The sequence below is a fragment of the Tenrec ecaudatus genome, chromosome 7 (assembly GCF_050624435.1).
Source record: "Tenrec ecaudatus isolate mTenEca1 chromosome 7, mTenEca1.hap1, whole genome shotgun sequence".
Classification (NCBI taxonomy): domain Eukaryota; kingdom Metazoa; phylum Chordata; class Mammalia; order Afrosoricida; family Tenrecidae; genus Tenrec; species Tenrec ecaudatus.
This window is the reverse complement of record NC_134536.1, coordinates 16,444,619-16,462,584: the sequence shown is the minus strand read 5'-3', so window position 1 is coordinate 16,462,584 and position 17,966 is coordinate 16,444,619. Positions and strand designations below refer to the sequence as shown.

The 17,966-nt window shown below is 44.3% G+C and overlaps 1 protein-coding gene across 1 annotated transcript in view; it reads left to right on the top strand.

The window, feature by feature from the left end:
* Nucleotides 1-17,718, top strand: part of CCDC170 (coiled-coil domain containing 170) — a 118,176-nt gene extending 100,458 nt beyond the window's left edge. The window contains exons 10-11 of the mRNA XM_075554219.1: nt 15,104-15,340; nt 17,518-17,718. Coding sequence (XP_075410334.1) covers nt 15,104-15,340; nt 17,518-17,718 — 438 coding nt within the window. The remainder of the gene's footprint in view (nt 1-15,103; nt 15,341-17,517) is intronic.
* Nucleotides 17,719-17,966: the final 248 nt, after the last annotated feature.

Sequence of the window (17,966 nt, the reverse complement as noted above, 5' to 3'; positions counted from 1 at the left end):
AGAATTCTGGGAAATCCAGTATTCCTTCTTGGAGATGGGAGACACTATCTCTCTCTCTACTCTCTCCCTTGGAGACTCTCTACTAACAAGACAGATGTCACTATGCTGATAGACCCCATTCCCTGGGAACTGGAGGAGCCACATGGAAACCCCTGCCTGCGCTGAGATGCTTCTACTGCCACTGGATCCCAAAGGCTTTGTACCCACTGGCCTGTGATTATCCTGCAGTCGGCATCATCGCATGTACCTTGTGAATCTGAAGAGGACCTTGTAGATTGGTATTGGACAATGGACTAATATTGGATTTAGGGACTTGATCTGCACTGGGCTGGGATGTTTTCTCAATATTCAATTGTCCTTGTATATAAACCTCTTTCTTATACATATGAGTTTCTATGAATTGGTTTCTGTAGTCTACCCAGATGAACACAGAACATTTATTTTTCTTCCTTGATAAATTTTGTTTTATATTCTTGTAGTAGTGTTTTATAGTTTCTTTTGAACAAGTCTTTTGTCTTTTGGTTAGGTTTATTCCTAAGTATTTCATCTTTTGGTGGTTATTGTAAATGCTCTTGCTTTTATACTTCCTTTTCAGAGTTCTTTTCCTTAATACACAAGAATTCTATTGATTTTTTGTATGTTGATCTTATAGCTTGCCACATTGCCAACATTTTCAATTAGTTTCAACCATTATTTCACTGAGATTTTGATGTTTTGTATATTTCAAATCATATTGCTTGCCAACAGAGAGAGTTTTACTTCTTTGCCAATTTAGACACCTTTGATTTCTTTTTGATGTCTAATAGCTGTGATTAAGACTTTCAAGACTATATTAATTAAGAGTGGTGATAAAGGGCAACTCTGTCTGGCTCCCATTCAGAGGAGGAATGGTTGCAGTTTCTCACCATTGAGCAAAATGCTGGCTGTTGGTTTTGCCTACCTGACCTTTATAATGTTGAGGAATTCCCCCTCTATTTGTATTTCGCTGAGTGTTTTTTATAAAACATAGATTTTGGATCTTATTGAATGCCTTTTCTGTATCAGTTGATGTAATCACATGATTATTTTGTTTTATTTATATGGTGGATTACATGGATTGTTTTTCTAATATAGAGCTATCCTTTCATACTTGGCGTAAATGCCACTTGATCATGATGGATTATTTTCAACATATTTTGTTGTGTTCTATAGCTAGAATTTTGTTGAAAAATTTTGGGCAAGATAAAATTTTGTAAGACCAATGACTTCTTCATTTCAAACACCATTTTTCCATGACATAAATGGTGCCTGTATTACATATGAACTTGACAGATGTAATGCACAGAAATAAAATCTGTGGGAAGAGACAATGGAGAAGCTCCATTGACTCAATATCACCAGACAAAAGAAGGCCAGGGACAGACTGTGGAACTGACCATCAATTGCTCACATATAAGTTCAGGTTGAAGTTGAAGGAATTGAAAATGAATTCATAAGAGTCAAAACACAACATAGAGTATATTCCACCTGAATGTTGAGCACATTATAAAAACAGATTTGATGCACTGAATACAAGATAGAAGACCTCACAAACTATGGGACGACATCAAGAACATTACACATAAAGAAAGCAAAGGGCTACGAAAAGACAAAGAATTAAAATATCAAAGTGGTCGTCAGAAGATACTTTGGAACTTGTTCTTTTATTTTCTGAAACTTGTTCTTGAAGGTATTAGCAGCTAAGGCAAATGGAAGAAATGATGAAATAAAAGAACTGAACAGGTAAGACTTTACCAGCATAGATAATTTCCCAATGCTGCCACAACAATTGGCATAACCTTGTTTCTGATTAGGGACTTCTTAACATCTGTTAATATGGGAATACATAATATCACCAGAGTAATTTGTAATGTGTGCTTTGAATTCTTGAGTAGAAATATGAATGAGTTGGGGACAGCACAGTTGGGTTGTTTTTGTTTGTTTGTTTTTAACCAAATTCTGTGACTTCACATGAAGAAGGGGTGAGTTGATGATGTCAGAAATAGGAGGACTATTTCCAGATCCTAGCCCTGGAGACTAGAATAGTAGGTTCCTGTCATGAAAATGTATATAGATTGAGAAACAATTTATTTGGAGAGAGATTTGCTGGCATGATCAAGACTATTTTAAGGGATACTTAAACTTTTCCCTACTATATTTAAAACAATATTTTTATGAAATATGTGAATATTCACCAAAGGACATGTACTACCAGGGGGTTCCCAATAATCACACGGACAAAATGAGATGTTCTGTGAATGCTAGCCTTTTTCTGGGATACCTTGCTTTTTACTCAAAAGAGTCACATACCAAGGGCATGGCCATGGGTTGGGGATGGCTGGAAGCTATACATGAATGTCTCTTCACCCAGGTTGACCTGGCTACTTTGAGTGCTGACTTTTAATCTGCCCAATTCTGAGCCCTTAATATGACACCTTTCTCCAACAAATACCAGCCAGCCACCTGGTGTCATGTTGATGATATAAAACTCCTTCCATCATGGAGTTGGTTTTGTTAGTGGCCATGAAGTTAGCACCGCCCCATTTTTTTTTGCTGACTTTTCTAAGCATGTTCTTTTCTATTGATTAGTGTTTTTTCCAACGATGTATTCAAAGTAAGCAAGTCTAAGTCTTACCATTCTTGCTTCTAAGGAGTATTCTGGTTGTATGTCTTCTCAAACTGACTTGTTCATTCTTCTGGCATTCCCCCATTGCTATATTCAATATTCTTTGCTAGCACTAGAATTCAAATGTACCAATTCTTCATCAGCCTTTCTTTTTCATTGTTCAGCTTTAGCATGTATATGAGGTGATTGAAAAGATCCTGGCTTCATTCCGGCACCCCTTTGTCATCAAAGTGACATCTTTGTTTCTTAACACTTTAAAGAGACCTTTTACAGCAGATTGGCTCAATGAAATACGACATTGGTTTTCTTCTTGACTTCAGCTTTCAGGGATATTGTTGATCCAAATAGAATGAAATTGTTGATAAGGGTGTGTCATTTTCCTAAAAAAAGATTAAGAATGGATGGGATCAACTCAAACAGACAGGCGATGGTGAGGATGGTGCTGAGCCAGGCAATGTTTTGTTGTCATGCATAAGGTTGCTTTCAGCCAGCTGACTTGACAACGACTAACAACAACATAGTGCCCACTGCCTGTGGTGCAGGTTCTTTTGAGTTAGGCATGCCTGTAATGTATGTTGGCAACGGACACTTTTTCTACCATGTGTGGATAAAGGTGTGTCAGTCTGCTTCTGTAAAGATACAGAGTTTTGGAAACACAATGGGCAGTTCTATTTTGTCCTATATAGTCATTGTGAGTCAGAATCAACGGGATGGCATTGGTTGTTGTGTGCGCGTGCACACGCGTGTGCCATATTGTACTACCGAGGGTCTTTTGATTCTATAGTCCATGTGACATAGTTTGGCCGATGCTTGGCATGACTGCATTATTTATGTATGAAATCCACCTTTGCCCCTTTCCCATTAACCTGCTCTCGGGGGTTCCTGAGGCTATGTATCTTTATGGAAGTGGAAACCCTCCCGTCTCCCTCCCTTGGAGACGTTGGTGGGTTGGAACTTCTGATCTTGTGGTTGGCAGCCCAGTGTGTAAGCTACTGGATAATTCGAGTCATGTTAGTTGACGTGAACAGTCTATACACAAAACTAATGCACACTCTGAAATCATGTAGAACTGCAGATGGTGCAGCAAATGCTTCGTGTAACCTATATAAAGTCACTTGTCTCCCGACCTTCATTATTTATGGTCGGGGTCAGCTGTACATGTGTCCTCCTGGCCTCCACAGTAAAGGTGCCCTAAACAGGATGGGTGTGACTTTCTTTCTTGAACAGCAGCACAGCAGGAGCCACTCCCAGGTTAGGGTGGGTGCTCTGTGGCTACCCGCCACCTTGGCTGGCTTTAGTTCGTGTCCCCCTATCCTTGCAATGGTTTTCGTCCTCAAGACCGCCCCCTCAGTGGCCAGCTGCTGGGCACTCCTGTCTCACTGCAGTCCTGGCAGGAGGAAGGGTAGAGCTTTCCAGGACCCAAATACCACTTCTGACATCTCCATTTTCCAAAATGTCGTCTCCAGCCCGTACTTGGGGGTCGTCAGCCTGAGAAGTGGTGTCTTTATTCTGGGTCATTCAGCGACAAAGGACTCGGCTGCTATTCCTGCTTCTTGAGAGATAACCCTGAGGATTCCCTGAATCGCGGAAGTGCTTTATTATGGAAAACTGCTAGACAGCACGTGAAGATGTGTGTAAATGAGTGGAGGGCCGGCCAGACCTCAGAGACCGCCTGGTCAGCTCACCTGAGGATGGCAGTGGGGGCATGATGTAATCACTGGGGCAGGTTTGATGAGGCCTCGCTCACGACTGTACACAGAAGCCTCAGCGAAAGCTCTGCCCTGGGGGCTCCCAGAGCTTCCTGGGTGGTGGAGGACATCGGGAAGCTGGGGGGATTAGTGCCTCCCTTCTTTGAGGCACGTCTAGAAGCTCTGCCTGGGGAGTCCTCATGGAGCTCTTCTTTACGTTGGTCCTGATTTGTATCCTTTCGCTACAGTACATGTGTAATTCCAAGGATAGCACTTTCTGGGAATTCTGTGAGTCATTTAAACAAATTATTGAACTCAGAAGACTAGGGGAAGCCAAATGATTAGGGGACCCCTGAGCTCACAGCTGGTACTCTGAGGGTGTGACAATAAATCAGTGCATTTGTGGCCAGTGGGTCTGAAGTAAGGATGCCACCTGCACTCCTCCGTTGTTGCTGTTGTTAGGTGCCAGCAGGTTGGTTTGGACTCACAGAAACCCTATGACCAAGAGAAGAAAACAGCCGGTCCTGGGCCAGCTTCATGACGGTTGCTATGTGTGAGCCCCTGGTGCAATTACAATGCCAACTCATCTTGTCAAGGCTTTTTCATCTTTTTTTTTTTTTTTTTTTGCTGAGCTATAGCTGGCATCTCTTTCGCAGTCTGAAGGGTTGTGTGTGGTGGGTAGGGTTCAAAAGCTGTGCTGCATGACTGGTTCGTGTCGGGAGCTAGAAAGGGGAGATATGTTATGTCCTCATGGGTGCGGGCAGAACAGAGTTCTAGGAGCTCCACACAGCCCGGTTGTCTTGAAAACACTGGCTTGCCATCTCCCTTGCAGCCATAAAGAAGAAATAAAGAATAGGTGCTTTGTTGGTGACGAGCTCCCAGCTGTCAGCTTGTATCGACTTTAGGAGGGAGTCGTGGATAAAAAGCAGTAGACAGAACCACCGATTAGTGGGAAGTCATCCTCCTCTTCTTCCTCCTTGAAGTCCCGCAAGGAAACGTCAGAAGAGGGTAACACTCTTCAGCTACTACACTGCCTCTTTCTCTTCATATATCCGCACAAGACATACCCCTTCACGCTCTTTCCCCTTGACAGAACTTTCTCCAACACAGCAGTGCCATTGTTTGACTCCAAGCTCTGACTGTAGATCTGCCTATCTGCTCGGATTGCTTCGAGTTCTACCTACTTCTGGGAAAAAGACCCAGCATGGGCGACTCCTCCTGGGGTGTGGAATGGTGAAGAAATGGAGATATATGGAGATGGAGAGGTTTAGCATCTTTCTTTTTATTAAATGCTTTTATTGGGGTCTCTTATATCTCCTATCAAAATCCATCCATTCATCCATTGTGTCAAGCACATTTGTACATACGCTGCCATCAACGTTTTCAAAGCATTTTCTTTCTACACGAGCCCTTGATATCAGCTCACTTTCCTCCTTCCCCCTCCCTCCTTCTCTCCCTCCCTCCCTCCCTCCCTCCCTCATGAACCTTTGATAGGTTATAGATTATTATTTTCATATATTGCACCATCTTCTGTTGCCCTTCACCCACTTTTCTGTTGTTCATCCCCCTGGGAGGAGGTTATATGTCGATCCTTGTGATCGATTCCCCCTTTCTCCCCATGCCTTCTCCTTATCCTCCTAGTATCTCTAGTCTCATTGTTGGCCCTGAGGGGTTTATCCATCCTGGATTCCCTGTGTTACAAGCTCCTATCTGTAGCAGTGTGCATGTTCTGGTCTAATCTGATTTGTAAAGGAGAATTGAGGTCATGATAGTGGGGGGAAGGAAGCATTAAGGAACTAGAGGAAAGTTGTGTGTTTTATTGGTGCTATAATGCACCCTGACTGGCTCATCTCTTCTTGTGACCTTTCTGTGAGGGGATGTCCAGTTGTCTACAAATGGGTTTTGGGTCTCCACTTCACACACACCACCCAATTCACATTGGGTATGATTTTGTTCTAGGTCTTTGATGCCTGATATCTGATCCCATCAATACCTCATGATCACACAGGCTGGGGTGTTTCATCCATGTGGGCTTTGTTGCTTCTTAGCTAGATGGCTGTTTGTTTATCTTCAAGCCCTTAAGACTCTAGATGGTATATCTTTAAAAAAATCATTTTATTAGGGGCTCATACAACTCATCACAATCCATACATACACCAATTGTGTAAAGCACATTTGTACATTCATTGCCCTCATCATTCTCAAAACATTTGCTCTCCACTTAAGCCCCTGGTATCAGGTCCTCTTAGTTGGTCTTTACTAGTGTTTTCCAGTCAAGTCTGATGGATTGCCACACTGTCTCCAAAGTATATATTTGGTATTCCCCAGGCACTTCATCACTCTGTTCCCCTTGCTGCTCTGTTGCATGCCCTCAGTGTTTCACCCCAGAGCAGTGGGGTCAGATTGGGCACAATTCCCACACTGTATCTCCAGTGTTGTCCCCCACAGTGCTATGGTTCAGTGAGGGACGTAGCATCTTGTGGTGGGACCGGCTCTATGGTCCGCTCTGTGTATTCTCTGCTCTGAGCAGGAATATTGGGGTGTCCACATAGTTGGGACTGGGGCCAGCCCCGTAGCATCCTTCTTTTACTCCTGCTACACCTTTCTCCAGTTACATCTTTGTGGTCCTCTTCCAAGGGATCCCAGCATCCATTTGGGACACTGAGAGATGCTCTCATTTTGCTGTATTAGCCCCCTTTTCTCAGGGCCTGAGCAGGGTTCCTTCTGGGGGGTCTCTGAGCAGCACCTGGCTCTTGTAGGCTGCTGTTTCCAGTTTATGTTTGTGAAAACCATGCAGCTGGAGAATTGAGACCCTCTGGGAGAGCAAACACACTTTAGATTTTAAGTTGACTCCAGAGTCTCTGGTCATGAGCATGAGAGGCGATTTACCATGGGTTGACATGTAACCCCAAAGAGGTATGCTCACGTCTTGACTCCCAGTACCTCTTACTATGTGTGACTATGAACTTATTTGGGAATTGAATCTTTGCCGATGTAGTTAGTTGACATGAGGTCCTGCTGGAGTACGGTGGGCCCTAATCCAATATGTCTGGTGTCCTTCCTTAGAAGAATAGACATGACAGAAGGAAGGACGGAAGGAAGGAAGACTACGTAAAGATGGAGACAGAAATTGGTGTGTTGCTGCTGTGTGTCAATGAATGTCTGGGGCTAACAGATAAAGCTTCCCTCGGAACCTTCAGAAAGTGTGTGTGTGTGTGTGCAGTCCCTGCCTCCACCCTGGGTCTGGGCTGGTAGCCTGCAGAGATGTGAAACAATGCAGTCCTCTTGTTTGAAGCTACCCTGTTTCTGGTGTTTTGCACGGCAGCCCTAGGAAACGGATCCAGGATGTCCACCAGGGGGGTGAGATTCTTTCCCTCCAAGAGGCAATCCCCTGACATGAACCGAGAGCTCTCAGAACGCTGTCTTCCTAGCGGGGCTCTGCAAGGCACATTGATCTCGCCCAGATCACCCCCCCAGGAGAAAATGAGGGGCCATAGTCCCTAACCAAACTCTGGGTAGGTGCTTTATGAGGATGTGGAAGGCGACTTAGCTCTGGTCACCCCCAGGCTTGAGTTTCCAAGGGTGAGGTCGCTGTCCTCACTGCGGCTGGCTCTGGTCCTACTGGGTGGCACGGATCCAGCCCTAGAACTTACTGTACTCTTGTTTCCTGACAGCAAGAATCCAGACTGTGTTCAGGCTGGTGATACGGCCTCAAACTTTTCAGAAATTCTTGGCTGTAGTCTTCTCATTATGATTTGATTCATGTGCGACTAGCTCTCCGAGCTGTATTCTTTTGCTTTTGGTAGACAGCTCACTGTAATTTTCCCTCCCATCTTAACAGAAAGGCTGAGTTTGGCTCTCTTGTGTTAATGTCAGTTCTGAAATTGACATACAAATCCCACTGATCTCTAGCTGTGTCACACGGTCCCTCAGCAGCTGTGAGATGGTTGGCAAACGAAAGGGGCCATTGGGCCACTTTGCCTCAAAGTCTATTTTATTTCATCCTTGTAACATTCCTGATTTGTAAACTGTGCAATAGTCTATAAAATATGTCTTGCAGATCAGTTTGTTGATAAAACTTTTAAGTGAATCTACTCATATATTAAAAAAACTTCTACTGATAAGATACATAATTAACACATTCATTTGTATTTTATTTAGAAAAATTCTCAAATCTATAGAATCATAAAAAAATAATATAATAGATCCCCCTTTTCCTTTGATAACATCTGATAACATCCCCTTTTACGTTGATAACTGGTTGATACATGTGGCCTAATTACAGATAGACCAGGAGTCTGGTGGTGTGTAGTGAGTTGCACTTTGGGTTGTGAAGCACAAGGTAGGCACTTCAAAACCACCAGCCTTGCTGTGGGAGAAAGAGGAGGCGTTCTACTTTCATGAAAGAGTTACAATCATAGACACCCTGCCCGGTAGCAGCGGTTCTCAACCTGTAGGTCACAACCCTTTGGGGATTGAACGATCCTTTCACAGGAGTGGCCTAAGACCATCGGAAAACACATAAATATTTCACAAGATATAATTACATATTGTTTTGTGATTAATCACTATGCTTTAATTATATTTAAAATACATCCTGCCTATCAGATATTTACATTATGATTCATAATAATAGCAACATTAAAGTTATAACGTAGCAGTGAAAATAATTTTCTGGTTGGGGTTATCGCAATGAGCAACTGTATTAAAGGGCCGTGGCATTAGGAAGGTTGAGAACCACTGCCCTATAACGTTGCTATGAGTCAGAAATGACTCAATAGCAATGAGTTGAATTAGAGCAAGAGAGAGAGAAACACACACATTCACACAAATTGCTGAACGTGTTGAAAGTCACTTGCTGACATCATGACATTTCACTTTGAAAGCATTAAATGCTGTCTCCTACGAACATTCTTCTGCATAGTCAGAATACAACGATAACACCCAAAACTAACATTGAGCAAAGCTTGATTATACTGGCATCTAATGTAAAGTCCACATTCCAAGGTGGCCTTCAGCGGGTTTGAACCAATTTGTGCTGCCCAACATCAGTCCTGTAGCCCGTCCTCAGTACACACCATCTCCCTGTCTCTGTTGAGGCCATGAGATACAGGGGGTCACCTCATGACCTCAATGCAGACTCATTTCTTCTAGCTCTTGGCATTTTACATCCCGACTGCTTCCCAAACTTCAGTAGCTGTTCTTAAGCCTTGGTTACTGCTGTTTCCCAGCGGTTTTAGTGTCTGATGGATGGGATGCTTAAACGGCTTGAACTTGTTCAAATATGCCTAGCATGGACCTCCTCTTGGTCTGGAAAGGGATTTAGTTTCTTCTGAAGTTGTGCATGTGACAGCGGGCAAAACTGGTTCTTCACTTATGATGTCTGCAGGTACTTCATGTAGTTGTTGTCACGGTTAAGTACCATAGAGTCATTTCCAACCCACAGCGACCCTAGGCACAGCAGAACGAAACACTGCCTGGTCCTGCGCCATCCTCACAATTGTTGCTATGCTTGAGCCTATTGAGGCAGCCACGGGGTCAATCCATCTCGTAGAGGGCCTTCCTCTGTTTCGTTGCCCCTCCACGTTTCCAAACATGGTGTTCTCCAGGGACTGGGGAACAATTTGTTCAAAGTATGGAAGATGAACTCTTGCCATCGTTGCCTCTAAGGAGCCTCTGGACTTTCTTCTTCCAATACAGATCAATTTCTCCTTTTAGTTATTCATGGTATTTTTGATATTCTTCTCCAGCACCACAATTCAAATATACCGATTCTTCTACGGTCTTCTTTATTCATTGTCCAACTGTCACATGCCTATGCTGCAATGGAGAATGCCATGGCTTGGGGCAGGTGCATCTTAGTCCTCAAAGTAACATTCATGCCTGCAATAGTTTAGAGGTCTTGTGCAGCAGATTTACCCAATGCCATCCATCTTTTGATCTCTTGAATGCTGCTTCCATGAGCACTGATTGTGGATCTAAGTAAGACAAAATCAGCAGACTGCTTATAGAGCGATATCATTGATATCACACACGTAAAATTTCACTTAAGATCATCTGACAATGGTTACAGCAGCACCTTGACAGGGAACTTCCAGAAGTTCAGACTGAATTCAGAAGAGAACGTGGAACAAGCGATAGTATTGCTGTGTCAGATGGATCTTGGCTCAAAGCAGAGACTACCGGAAAGATGTCTATTGTGTTTCCTGGACTGTGTGCAAAGGCATTCGATTGAATGGACCATAGTAAACTATGGCTAATCTTGAGAAGAATGGGAATTCCAGAATACTTCATTCGGAACGCGTACTTGGATCAAGAGGAAGTTGTGCGAACAGAGCAAGGGCACACTACATGGTGTAGAATCAGGAAAGGCGTGTGTCAGGGTTGTATTCTCTCACCATGCTTGTCCAATTTATGTGCGGAGCAGGTCATCAGAGAAGCTGGACTATATAAGGACGAGGGCCGCATCAGGATTATAGGAAGGCTTACTAACAACCTGTGATATGCAGATGACACAGCCTTTGCTGAAGGTGAGGAGGAATGGAGGTATTTCATGCAGACTCCCCAATTTACTGAGGACCCCCCCAGGGGTATTAGTCTGCTTTTCCATCTGGACGTACCCACTATCACTTGTCCTCATTCCAATTTTAGAAAAGTTTCCACAACTCCCCTGACTTGCTAGTGGTATCATGAGAACCTCCAGTGTTTTTATCAGGTCAGCGTGTGCTCCTGTGCATTACTTAGATCCTCCAGAGAAGATACACTCTAAGCTGAAGATGAGGTAAGGGTTTTAATCTTCCACCGTTCCTCGAAATGTAGTCATGTAACTCACAGCCATCTTAAAGCACTTAATAGCCAACATCCCAGCAGCTACCTGGCAAGTGTCAGCTTTCCTCGTTTTGCTCAACAAAACAAGACCAAGCAAAAGGGGGCTTGATTCAGTTGAGGCAACAAAGTTTCTTAAAATCTTTTCTTTCTTTCTTTTTTTGTTTGGTTCTGTTGCTGACTTGAGATTCATGGATTCCTCAATCATCTTGTCACCCTTTCAACTCTCTTTAAGACATACTTCCTGAAACCTACTTAGCATGGGCTCGCTGGACTTATGCCCTTCACCCACCTCTTCCTCAGTTCTTGCTTATGTAAAGGCACTTAGCCTCTCTGCCTGGCTTTGTTCTGCAGCCCCCCCCCCCATCTGCTCCAGAAGAACCAGATGAGAGTAGATGAAGTGAGGGGGTAGTGAGGGAAAAGAGAAGATTTCAAGCACTCACGCCTTGCTGTCTTTTATTCTGTCGCTCTGAACTCTTCACATGATTGTCAGCAAAATGAAGAGACAAAATGCTGCTGCTTTTAGAAGCATATGCCTATAGGTTTGTCTGGACTCCTAAGCTTGGAGTTGAATTGAGAGCTCTCCTGGTCTTTACTTTGGCTGCTTGTTCCATATTCACTTGTTTATTTACATTGAGAAACCACTTCAAAGTCATTTATTGGGACGGTGTTTAAGGCTTTCGTGGTAAGTGCGCCTTCTTTCAAATAACAGCTTTATGGAGCTATAATTTACATATCATAAAATTTACCCTTTCCAAGTGTACAATTGTGTGGTTTTTAATGTCCTCCCAGAGTTGTAGGGCTATCTTATCGGGCCATCGCCCCACACTTCAGAACATTTCCATCACCGTAGAAGAAAGCTTCGCACCCATTCGTGTCTCCCCTCCCCTGCTGCCTGGCCCTCGACAACTTCGAATCTACTTTTTGTGGATTTATCTTTTCTGGATCTTTAGTATGAATGGAATCATGTGATGTGGAATCATGTGATGAACCCAATTTATTCTGACGGGGTTCTTCCACTGAGTATAATATTCTCAGTGTTCATCCCTGTGGTTGGGTGAATTTATACTTTGTTATTTTTTTATGGCTCAGTACTATTCCATTTATGGACAAATCACATTTTTTATTCATTCATTAATGAATGGAATGACAGCGTTTCCACTTTTTGACTATTATGTATGTTACTGCTATCAACTCTTGTGTATCGGTTTGTTTAATTCCAGTCAATGCATTAATATAAAACACACTGTCTTAGGCTGGGTTCTCTAGAGAAACAAAACCAAAGAAGTGTGTGTGTGTGTGTGTTTGTGCGTGTGTGTGTTTGTGTGTGTTTGTGTGTGTGTGTGTGTGTTTGTGTGTGTGTGTGTGTGTATATATATATATAAATAACAAAATCACACCCCCCCCATCCAAACATTGCCATAGAGTTAATTATAACTTATAGCAACCCTATAGGGCAGGGTAGAACTGCTCCCTGGGGTTTCTAAGGCTGTAAATATTTACAGGATCCAACAGCCCTCATCTTTCTTCCAGAAATGTTCATACAGAGATTTATTTCAAGAAATGGCTCACCCAGTTGTAGAGGCTGGCCAGTGTGGGTCCGTCTGGAGGCTTCTTCTAACTTACACAGTTTCAGAGGCTCAAGAATAAAAAATGTGCAGTGCAGACAGCAGGTTCATGAGGTTTGGGGAGCAGGATTCCCCAAACTGCTGGTCAGATGACTGCTGTTTCATGTCCCAAGACCAGTAAGTCGGAGGACGGTGAATTGTAGGTAGGACTGAGAAAGAGGAAGCTTTCCCGGGATATCCATATATATTGGATGTAAGCCACACCTCCAAAGAAACTCCCCTTTCAATTGATTGGCTGCTCACATCAGATCACAATATGAGGATGATTACAGAATCAATGCCAAAACAGTGAGAATCACAGCCAAGTTGACACGACCGTAACCATCACGCATACGGTTTGCTGATTAAGAATATTTTCATATGTACCGTGATAATGATAAATATAATAAATATATTATGAAACCGCCACCTTTGCCGAATTATCCACCCCCATGAAGAGATCATGAATAGTTCCTAAACAACGGCTTCTCCTTGTCCTCTCCCTCCTACCCTGGGAGCCACCAATGAGCTTTGGCCTCTACATATTTGTTTATTCTAGATATTTCATGTAAGCAGTTTAATATTTATCCTTTTGTGATCGACTTACATTGCTCACCATAATGTTCTCCAGGGCCATCCATGGTAGAGAGTCTATCAGAAGTTCACTTTTCTTTGTGGCTGAGTAATACTCCGTTGTAGGCATGTACCATATTTTGTTTATCCATCTAGCTGTTGGTGTAACATTTAGGATGGCCTCAATTTTGGCTATTGTGGCTAGTGCTTTTATGAATTTTAATGTATGTGAGTATAGGTTCTTATGTAGATATGAGTTTCTGTTTTCTTGGGTAGAAACCTAGGTGCGGAATCACCAGCTTATATTGTAAAACTTTTGTTAAACATTTCAGAAACTGACAAGGGACTTTTCAGAACACCCCCTTTTATATTCCCACCAGATTTCCAGTTTCTCCATGTCATCATTTGTATTGTCGGCCTTTTTTATTAGACCCATCCTAATGGATAGGAAATGACCATATCTAATTTTAGCTCTCCTGTCTGAAAACTTTATTTCTAATATGTGAAATGAATTCAAATGGAATGATCTCAAAGCCTTTTTGTAAGCTCCCCAAACTCACCGCCCTTGAGTCAATATCGCCTCATAGTGACCCTGTGGAACACAGTAGAACTGCCCCTGTGGGCTTCAAGAGCATGGCTCTTCATGGGAGTAGAAAGCCTTGTCTTTCTCCTGAGAGCAGCTGGTGGTTTTGAACTGCTGACTTTTCCGTTAGCAGCCCAGTGCATAACCACACCACCACCAGGGATGCTTGTTCTGGAAGCCGACGTGGTGTAATTTTAAATGCTAAGCTGAGAAACAAAGTGTATTCCATAGTTTGAGTTTCAGCTGCTGGAACAGCCTGCTAGAGGGGCCACCTCCTCCCACCTCGCTTGCAGTGGACATCTATTGCCACCTCCCGCCTGTTGCACTCGCTAGAAAGGAGCAAAGAAGTGCAAGTCTGGCACATCTCTTGTGAAAATCACTGGCCAACTTCTCTGCACTCTTGGGAGGGTGTTTTAGGCAGGGTCTCATTGTGATGTACCGCAAGGAGAGGAGATGGTTTGCTCTTCCTGATACTGATGCAGGAGTCCCTAGATGGTACAAACTTGGGTTGCTAGCAGAAAGACTGGCAATTGGTGTCCACCCATAGGTACCTCCGAAGAAAGATGTGGCAATCTCCTTATGACAAGCCATCCAGTGGAAGCCCCCTGGAACACGGTTGTATTGTAACATGCTTGGGTTGGCCAACAGTTGGAATCAATCCCATGACAACTGGTTACTAAGTGACGTTGATGCACCAGGGATGACTTAGTGATGGAGAAAGCAGGTGCAAGTCGCCTGAACGTCTATAGGTGTGTGCATGTGTTCACAGACTTCACGTTATCATCCAGCCTCTGGGATCATGGTATCGCATGGACTTGCCAAACCTTGATACACCAGTATGTTATTTCTAAACAACAATGGTCTTTTTTTGGAGTATCTATTTTATTTATTTTTAATCATTTTATTGGGGGCTCATACAACTCTTATCACAATCCATACATACATCAGTTGTATAAAGCACATTTTTACATTCGTTACCCTCATCATTCACAACAACTATCTGAAAATATGTTTGTATAGCAAAGATGCTCTGCAAAGTCTCATAATTGTTTGGCATACTTGTTTGTTCTTTATTCATTTTAAAAAAAGCCAAGTGGATTCTGTAAATTTCTGATTTGTCTTGTGTCTACCATTTTCCTAAATAAATATGAAGGGCATTATCCACATGTTCTTGGTTTCTTAGATTAAGACTTTGGAACAAACCAAAGCCATCGAAGACCTAAGTAAATCCAGGGACAAGCTGGAGAAGGTGAAGGAGAATGCTGAGAGAAAGCTCCTGTCCCTCAAGGCAGAACTTGACACCACAGAGCAGGCGGCCAAGGAGCACCAGGAGAGGGCCCAGAGCATGATGGGAGTGGTGACCAGTGAGATGAAATCCCTAAAGAAATCGCTGGAGGAGGCAGAGAAGAGAGAAAAGCAGGTGGGTCTGAAAACTTGCTGGCTTGAGGACTGGCAGGACACTGGCAGGTTCGGGGCACCGTCTCACAGAACGACCTGCTCCCCGAGGTATCTTGCTGGCATTGTTCAGACCTACTGTGATTTGCTCTGCGGAGAGAAAGAGTTCGCACCCATGTCATGAGCTGGAGGGAAACATGAAGACGGGCAGCTGAAAGCCTGGGAGAAGCCAGGCTCCGGCTCCGGCAAGCTTTCTCTGACATTCCCTGGCTGTCTCCGGGGCTTGTCTCCTCCCAGAGCAGGTTCAGGATGGGTGGAGGGTGCAGGAGGGGAACCTGATCCCCAGCTGGGAGCTGTTGCGGGAAATCGCCCCAAATCCCAAACAGTGGCACACAGACTTGATGGCTGATCAGGTGCAGATGGAAGCCGTAAACCAGCTCTCGGTTGCTGGCTGGTCAGCGTGTTTTATCTGAGGGGTGCATCAGGAGGTCAAGCGCATAAAGAGCCCTTCGGGCAGCTTGACCCCGTCGTTCTTGGCTTTCATCTTGCTTGCTTTCTGAAGCTCAGAGGACATGGAGTGGACACTGGTCCTGGTCTTTTTTTAAGTCTCTCTCTCCTTGGCTGCCTCTGCCTTGGCTCATGTGTCAGGCAGATCTGGGCGGAGGCCGATTTGGAAGGGAAGGTGCTCAGAGAGCCAGCCTGCTAGGAGAGAAGAGCTCTGACTCTCAGTCAAAGGTGGGGAAAGTTGGAAGGAAACTTTTCTACCCACCAGGCAAGGATGGAGGGAATTGGGTAAGAGGGAGGGCAATGAGAGAGTGGGGGGTGGGAGAGGGTTTGAATGGCGGCTCTCTTGGGTGTCTTCTCCCTGTGGCAGGTACCTTGGTAGGGTGTTGCTGGGCAACCTTGCTTTAACCTGGACCGAAAGCTCGGAAACCAGCCTATGAGATTTCAAAGGCGATTGAGGCCTACCTCAGCCATTGCCCGCAGTGCCCAGTTAGCCACGATCAATGAACATCAACTGTTGTTGGCTGCCATCCAGTTGGCCTCCAACCCCTGCACAAAGGGGTTGTGATCCATTAGGGTTTCGGCGGCCGATTTTTCAGATGTAGATCCCAAGGCCTTCCTTCTAAGTCCACCTTGGTCCGGAAGCTCCACAGCCTCCTGTTTTCACCATAGCTGCGCACAAAAGCCCAGTCTCGGGGTCATCTACGCCTACAGGTTGTGAAGTGGCTCTGTGGAGGGGATTTGAAGGCTTCGAAGTCCTTCTTTTTCATCAGCTTATATTTTCTCACCCCTTAATCTTAACATCCATTGAGGAGGTTCGCTGCCCAGTGAGCATTCCACTGCCTAGAGCTAACCATCCCTGGCCCCACCTACATTTGTGTAGCACATCAACATGTGTAGAGCACACAGGCAAGTTTTCAGGGATCCTGCTCTGAATCTTACAGCCCTGAGAGGTAGGGAGATGGTGATACCTACCCTGGGTGAGAAAATTGAGTCTTCCTGAGGTCAAGACCTAGGTAACAGCTACTTAACCAGGCTTCCTGACTTGGTCGCCATGTGACATTCATAATCAGAAACCCCAAACACTCTCAAGTCCATGGTTGAGTCAATTCCAGCTCATAGCAGTTCTTTACAGGGCGTCCGGGACTGTCAATCTTTATGGGAACAGACAGCCTCTTTCTCAAGAAGGGACTGGTAGGTTTGAACCACTGACCTTGCAGTTAACACCCCAATGCTTACCTGATGGTGCCAGCAGGACTCCTTGATAATCAGAAATTACTGATGATGGAAACCCGAGGGGACTTCAGAGGTATTTTAGTCGACACGAGAGAACAAATACTAAACAAGGGAGGTGATTTGCCTACATGAGCTCTTGTTTGGTGCAAGCAGTGAAGTACTTGATACTAAGCAAAAGCTTGGTGGTTCTAATCCAACCACAGATCTTGGAAGAAAGGCCTGGCAATCTCCTTCTGAACAATCACAGGTATTGGAAACCCATCGAGCATGGTTCCACTTGGACACACACAAGGTTGCCAGGATTCAAGTGGGCACCATAGCAACAGATTTCCTCATTTGCATGCTGTGTGCAAGCATGTGTTTTCCACAGGTTGGTTTTCTGGTGGTTCTTGGTTCATTTGGCTCAGCAGTAGTGAATATACTTCCTTCTCCCAGGTAACAAGTTTCTGTCTGATTTTGCAGCTGATGGACTTCAGAGAAGTGATTTCCCAGATGTTGGGCTTGAAGGTGACCAGTCTTGCACTTCCTGACTATGAAATCATCAAGTGTCTTGAAGGACTGATCCACTCCTACCAGCACCATTTTGTCACCCGTGCCTGCCTCAGCGATGTGCTCACTGGGCAAGACAGGCATCTGACAGATTTCTTAAAACCGCTTCCGTAAGCACCCCCTGTCTCTGGGAGGAGGTGGAGCAGAGATGGACACAGCTCCTAAGTTCACATGCCTTTGAGTTCAGATTCCTCTGTGAACACTGTACACTTTCATGATATAACTAGGACACACACATACACGATCCCGTGGGTGCCAGCCCAGCACTAAAAACAGATATTTTATTTGCTACCATGTTGGGACCCAGAAGAATTTTCCTAAATACCTTAGATACTTCCACAATATTTAAGTTGGTAAATGGG